This window comes from Electrophorus electricus, chromosome 23 (assembly GCF_013358815.1).
Source record: "Electrophorus electricus isolate fEleEle1 chromosome 23, fEleEle1.pri, whole genome shotgun sequence".
Taxonomy (NCBI): Eukaryota; Metazoa; Chordata; class Actinopteri; order Gymnotiformes; family Gymnotidae; genus Electrophorus; species Electrophorus electricus.
The window spans coordinates 1,938,222-1,945,250 of NC_049557.1; the positions used below are offsets into that span (position 1 = coordinate 1,938,222).

Consider the following 7,029-nt stretch of genomic DNA (forward strand, 5'->3'; position numbering starts at 1 on the left):
CTCATATACATGCCTGAACAGTTTGCTATTGCTTTTCTTTTTAAGTCTTTTTAAGTCAAGTTTGAAGCATAAACTCCTCTGTAGATCGGTTCCTAGAACCCACCCTACATGTTGTACACTTTTGTTGGAAATACAATAAAAGGTTTCAAAGCTGAAAGAAAATGTTTTGTAATATGTGCAGTGTGATGCAACGGGAAAGCAGCTTGGGAGAGAAGATCGCGCCCTTTCTGTGAAATTCTAGGGGACATTATTAGCTGGTCTGGTTTAGAAAGGCATATCAATCTTAAAACAAAAACATAGCCTTACCAGGACTGCAGAGATCCCTGCCTGCTATAATGAAGTACTTCACCTAACCATTCAACCATTAGCTTCTGCAATTCAGTTTCAACACCAATCATACAGTGAAGTTTTGCGGTCAGATGGTTTAAATATAAATTTTTCGTTTGACATCACAGCACACAGACTGAACATAATGGTTGACAAGCTTCGTAGTTTATTTATACTGTGCAGAATTAGATGCGCTGGAAATAAACAAAACAACAAAGCATACAGTCTTAGTTCCACTTAACACAAACATAAAAAGACTACTGGGCCTCACTGGGCATCACTGGCTGCTTTCCGGGCCTCCTGCTCCTGTTTCGTTTTCTCCCGCATCTCCTCCTCCCTTCGGATCAGCTGGAGGCGCTCGGCCTCCCACTCCTGCACTCTCCTCCTGTACTCTGCTATGTCGGCCTCTTCACAGGCCGGCAGCGTCTCCTGGGCCAGGCGAGAGACGAGGGCCTCCAGGCCTGCCGACTCCACCTTCCCCCGGGCCTGGAGCTGCTCGCTCAGATCCTGCATCCGGCAGAAGGTGGATATGTTAAAGGGGTGAGTATTACTTGCGCTGCATCGCATTTTCCAAACACACAGAGGTGTGGCTGCATTGACAAACTACCGTATTCAACAAGCTCTGCCTGACGCACACGCAACGCAACACAGACGACCGCTAGTGTCAGAATAAGAGTCCGCAGGGGTCACTGGCACTGCAGACCTGGCACTCGCTTAACATGTGAGGAGCTCCGTGTTGGTTCAGTTACAAACTGTTTTGTCATCTCTTCATGCTCAAAACACTTCTAACTGATGCTTGGTGCATATACTGTAAGATCAGTAGGTTTATAAGAAATAAATATTTTGCCGTTTTATGCAAGTGTAACGGTGGAGGCAAGTGTGTAGGATGTCTTAGGAAACTCCCAACCTTGAACTTCGCTAGGTACAGTGGTAGTTTAGCCATTTCGAGCTCATCTTCCTCATCTATGCTCTCATCGGTCTGGTTTTCTGTGGTGTTCTCTTCTCCTGCTTCAGAGGTAGTAGGGGAGGACAGGTCCTGTAGCATTTCCTGTACAGTGTCGAGCTGAAACACGGATTAGCAGATAAGGCAACGAGTGACATATTCTGACAAGAACTGCTGATGTTCTCCTAATCTGAAATTTGGAGGGAAAAAAAAAAAAAGAACTTCCAACATCTCTGAATGTTTGAGAACATCAAAGCTTATCTGTGCGTCTCTCTCAAAATCATCCCTTTAAGGTGAGTATTGTGGGTCCTAGATTTTCCACAAATTCCCAACAGTTTACTCAATACACACTAGAAATAAAGATGCAGACTCTAGAATTAACTGAAGAGAATAGCTGTGAGCTCAAAGTTGCATACAAATGAGGCATAGTCTAGAGTATGTCCAACAGTCTTAGGTGGGCATGACTTCTACATTTCCTTCAAGGACATTTACATAAACACTTACATTTTTTTCATAATACTTGTCTAGGTTTCCAACATTATGTACAAATCACACATTATTTAACATATGCAAATTGATAATCAGTACTTACAACGTTTGGTACCATTATGTTCAACCGAAACTACTTCTATTTTTTTTAAAAAGGTGATCCTGTTCAAACCACCAGGTACCCATCGTAATAATAATATTTGTTCCCGTGGCAGGCCGAGATGTCCCGGCCTTAGACAGAGGCCCCAATGCCTGACACAGAGGCCCTTCTGAGGCCTCACACTGAAGCCTACAGAGACCTTTTTCAACATGAGCCCAGTTTATTTTAAACCATCCCTATTTTCTTGCTTATAGTATAATTTTATTACCTCAGTCTATTGCAAAATATCATTTTTACTATTTTTGTAAATTGCATTAAAATACTCACAACTTCCTTAGATAATCTCAAATCTCCAGCATCTGAACAAACTCTCTCCATAACGGCAAGTGATCGGCTGAAATATCCAGGGGTCCAGATCAAGGGCATCTTATGGAACACAGCATGAATGCCTCTGGTCATCTCCACCTTACCTGAGAAAGGGGTAATTACACAAGTTCCATAATGAAGACTACATACCTGAAAAATACAGTTCATGTGTTTTAATAAGGAACAAATCTTTCATCAAGGAGCTTAATGAAATACTGTACATTAGAATCCACTACAGAAGTAGCGTTACTTCCATTGGCTCAGTGTATACGTACCAATGAGGGCATGACCCAGTACCTGGGCATTGAGGCCTGTTGAGTTCTCCTGCTTCAGTCCAGCTAGCATGAGAGCTGTTCCCATGCTCCTCTGCTCCTGCCACTGCACATATCAAACAGTGCACCAGGTCTGAGCAAAGGCCATCCCATCACCCTGCAGCTACAGCAACCCATGTTTTAAGTCTACCCTCTTAACGACACTTAACGGGAAGGTTGTGTTTTAAAAAACTAACACGTTATAAGACAAAACTGCTGAATAAGAAGTCCTTCAAAATGCTTTACAAATCCTCCTAGAAAATGACCTACAGATACATTTTCCTAACATGCAACATTACTAAGATTAAATTATCTCAGCTCAGCAACATTCTAAGTCATCATCACAGTTTATGATGGGCCAAGATGGTGGCACAGGTAGTACATACGCTGAGGCCAGGTTTGGTTGTCAAATATTTGCTCAGGGCATACAGGGACAATATCTGCGTGGTGGGCAGGTCAAAAGTCTCCTGCAGCATTACCTCCTCAACAACAGCACAGGCTCCTGTGAATGGAAATAGTGGAAACCAGTCACTTACCTCGCATATGGATTAGAGAGCAGTAACTGACATCATAGCGTCAGGTTTGCCAACTTTTCATCACTTACCCTTGTAGTCTTTATCTTTTAGGTAGGAATCAATTAGAAGGTTAAATGTGAATTCATCCGGGAACATGCCAAATTGTACCTAAATGTAGGAATCAGTTTGAGATCAGTCAGGCTCCCCCGTGTGTAACAATCCTATAAGAAGCCTGAAGCTGCTGCATGCTCATGGTAACTTCTCTATTATGGAGCCTAAGTTCTCTGAGCAAGACCCACCTTGTTCTTGAGTGTGTACAGGGCTTTGTCTCTAGCTCCATATTTTAGGCACTGTCTAAACCAGGAGTGCATGGTCCAGTCCCGCAGATACCAGCAGTTTGGACTGTGCCGAAACCTTAGAATACAAGAGGAGACCTCTAAGATCTTTGCTTAGGTACAGAAACATTTATATTAGATTTTTTTTTTTAATATACAGAAACTGAATGCAATAACTAGAGGTCCTAATACAATATAGTACTGCACTTACTTATATAGGTAATATTCTGCTTGGTGAACTTCCTCTTTACAAGTTATACTGTCTACAAACTGAAAAAGCAGACATGTTAGCATAAAGCAGTTTACACTATTACCATGTGGATGTAAATAATGCAGTTAGACGACTGGATGTAGAGAACTAGTGCACCCTCACCCGAGACACGGTCAGTGAGCTAACAGGAAACATTCTTTCATAAGTCCTGTCCATCAGGGAGGCCAGGTCAGCTGAACGTGGATGCAAAAATCATGAAAATGGCATAAACGTGTGAGGAACAAGCACCGGTTCGTTCAAAGCCGAAGGCAAACCTCTGCTTATAATAGGATTATAAGTATAAGAAAATATTCATCACCACCCTCTGTTAAACTGCTGCATGGATAAAAGGTTTTTAAATGTCAGAAGAGCGATCACAGTACCCAAGTTCTGAGGCTCATGTTCTCTTTCTTCCCAAAGTTTGGTGTCTGTGTATGCTGCTGAAAGTAGACATCTCTTAGCTGCAACACAAAACACAATATTGTCCGGTTTAGCTAAATACAATTTATCACTAGCTGCACATGAACATTTAAGTACAACATCTAGCAGACGGCCTTATCCAGAGCGACTTGTACTATCTAGGTATGAGTACCAGTTTTACAGCTATGCTCCCGGGGACTCAACAGCATGACCTTGGTGGTGTCGACACCTTACTCTACCAGACTCGGGGACAACCGATTTGTGGACCAACAGGACATCACCTGTGCATTTTTACGGGCTAGTTTGTCGTTCAGATGGCCTTCCTCAACGTTCTTACTCCCCACGACTGGAGATTAGACATCTTAGCTTAGCTAACAGTTCGCTAGCTCGTAAATTAAGATGGCAAAAGCATAGTGGATGTCATGAATGATTAAACGCACACAGACATATTTAAAAATGATTCTAATCAAAACGGTCGCTGAGTTTAAAAGTTTAAACCCACCGATTAAGCTTTGAGGTACACATGCTCTCCTGACAGGTAGGAGAAAGCGTTGCAGGATGGAAGCGGCCATGTTTGGGTTATACCATTTCATGACTACGGGGATATTCTGTCTGAAACAGCAGCAACTCTCAGTATTAATCTCTAGCTAATCTAATCTCACCTCAATCCAGACACTACATGAGGAAAGAAAGTATTATGTTTATTTCCCGGTAATAGATTTATTCTGTCGTTTACACCTGTGGGGAAATGTCAATTTTTTGCTACTAATGCTACCTCGTTTATTTATTTATTTTTTGTTGTGTAATACTACAATATTTCAATAGAGGACCCTGTTAGGCTACTTCCACAAATTAGATTTCATCTTCTGTCAGAAAATAATAAACCTTGCACAGAACCAATTAGCTTTTGGTCAGAATGAAATGACAATAGCCTCTATTATAACATAAACAAACATTCAAACAAACCATCAGTTGCAGATGTGTGACAGACTGAATATTGTCCCAATTGCAGTTTTGACTGCATTTCATACTAGAAAGTCTCTTAGTACAGAAATGTTTTTCATTGCATTTGAGCAATTGAGTCTGAACATGTACTTTGCCTGGATAACTTGATGTGATGTCCGATTATACTTGTGCACAACTGGCTTTATTCTTGATGCACCCTTGTACATCCTGATCTGTCAGGTTTATTTTAGTTATTTTAAAAAATTATTTATTCTTTTGCTTTTCTGTATTTCTGTCAATGCTGAGGTGTGTATCTCTCTTTTTCATTTTTGGTTTGTTTAGGTGGTAAGATTAATTAGCTTTGTATATTTGTAATTCAGTGGACAAAAGAAGTGCTATATTTGTGCAAATGAAATACTGTAACCACCCCAATGCAGGAAATACAGTGACTCCACACCAAGACAAAGACCTGCGGCAATAGATATCTGATGACGATATGCACTGACATTTAGACAAGACATCCTTTTATAGAACAAATTGATTTTACAAATGGCAGAAAGGAATTTCACAATTTACAATAACCAAACGTGTGAAAACGTGTCTGTGTATCCAAATAACGTGAGTAGAATCAACTCTCTAAAATGTCCTCGTCACAGTACATTCACATTGGTCTTATGACAGAGAATGTTCTGGCTCCATTCAGTTTGTCACACAAGCAATCATAAGAGCAGATGAGATGTAGTTCGCGCGTCTTTGGCTAATTTTAAGCGCAGGGTCCTTGTCTCATTCCATCTCACCCAGCAGAAGTGGAGCCAGTAGGAGAACAAAACAAAAAACAAAAAAAAGAGTGGTTTATTTTTCACTTCGGTACACCTTTCTCATCGTGAGGACAGACCTTCCTTTGTCCCGACTCACGCAGAGGTTTCACTTCAGCAGACGTGAGTCGCAGTACCTGATTCTGTGGCACTCTGCGCTTCCCACCAGTCCTGGGATTGAAACACTGAGGTAAATGGAAGAGATGATGAGGATATGAGAACTTCCTCTTTGCATTCATAGTTTCACCAGGGACAACGCCCCAGAGAGGTGTGCTTTTGGCCTGCACACGCGAAAAAAAAGAAAAACATAGTCCAAAAATACACTCTGTGTGAGTTGGATAGCTTCACATAGCCACGCACAAAACTGGAGTGAGAAAGTGTGTGTCTCTCCTGGGAGGACATAAGTGACTTCTGCAAATTCTGATCAAGATTTACAGGCTTGGTCACACCATATAAAAATGCAAATTGTTTTAGATGCATAAATAGACAAGAAAGGGTGTTTTTGGGTGAATTAATCAGATGTGAAATTAATTTTTTTATTCTTTGTTGACCTGTGTTTGTGAGTGTTGTATATTGTGAGTAAATACAGTGATTTTCTTCCCCAAAAAGCATCACTAGTTGTACACAATGACATCATGTTATATAAATGAAGGTGGGGGCCTATGGTGTGGAACACCCACAGGGTTCACACGAGGCTTGTTTGATCAGGGTTTCTGCGGCATTCTTTTCTACGTACTTTCTTTTGCAAAGAAGTAAGTTCAATGTTTTTCTAAGAAGAGGAGTAGCCTCATTCAGAACAATTTCAAATCATAATGACTTTCTTTCTTGGGGGTTGGGGAGGAGTATACACAGGTAAACAACAACCCAAATGTGATGTTTTAATTCCACTACTATTACATGTATTTGTCCCTCTTTATTGTTTTATTACAGCTAACTAAATGCTGTACCCACCGTTTGTTATTTTCAGATGTTATTGAAATTAATTATTGTATAACTGATGTTATACATCAGGCCTTATTCTGAAATGGAGGAAACTGTCATTCATCTTTAGTGAACATTGTCCTGTCTTTTGTTTCCTCTATGCAAAATCAAAACAAACGTGTTTTTTTTTATATGTATGTAAAACATCCATACAGTAATAGCTTTATAAGATGACCATCTTATAAAGAAAACTTGTAGTAGTGAAGGAATAATGATATAGTTAGGCTACTAG

At 40.6% G+C, this 7,029-nt stretch overlaps 1 protein-coding gene across 2 annotated transcripts; it reads right to left on the reverse strand.

Annotated features, from left to right (window-relative positions):
• Nucleotides 1-470: 470 nt before the first annotated feature.
• Nucleotides 471-4,640, reverse strand: mrps27 (mitochondrial ribosomal protein S27). 2 transcript variants are annotated; one of them, XM_026999782.2, is made up of 11 exons: nucleotides 4,559-4,640; nucleotides 4,020-4,097; nucleotides 3,760-3,830; nucleotides 3,598-3,656; nucleotides 3,351-3,465; nucleotides 3,141-3,219; nucleotides 2,923-3,038; nucleotides 2,501-2,603; nucleotides 2,187-2,329; nucleotides 1,235-1,390; nucleotides 471-834 (listed from the first exon to the last, which is right to left on the reverse strand). In XM_026999782.2, the coding sequence occupies exons 1-11, from the start codon at nucleotides 4,626-4,628 to the stop codon at nucleotides 595-597; spliced, it is 1,230 nt and encodes a 409-aa protein (XP_026855583.2). In that variant the 5' UTR covers nucleotides 4,629-4,640; the 3' UTR covers nucleotides 471-594. The 2 variants fall into 2 exon arrangements, with proteins under 2 accessions (XP_026855583.2, XP_026855584.2); XM_026999783.2 differs by lacking the exon at nucleotides 4,559-4,640 and adding an exon at nucleotides 4,338-4,430.
• Between the last annotated feature and the right edge of the window lie 2,389 nt (nucleotides 4,641-7,029).

What these genes read in the sequence shown, in the direction of transcription:
- mrps27 (XM_026999782.2), bottom strand. Translation starts at nt 4,628, where the DNA reads ATGGCCGCTTCCATCCTGCAACGCTTTCTCCTACCTGTCAGGAGAGCA. An exon ending in CAACCAAACCTGGCCTCAGC is followed by an intron (nt 2,604 to 2,922) that starts GTATGTACTACC and finishes TGATATGTGCAG; the next exon opens with TGGCAGGAGCAGAGGAGCAT. An exon ending in TGTACCTAGCGAAGTTCAAG is followed by an intron (nt 835 to 1,234) that starts GTTGGGAGTTTC and finishes TGCCGGATGCAG; the next exon opens with GATCTGAGCGAGCAGCTCCA.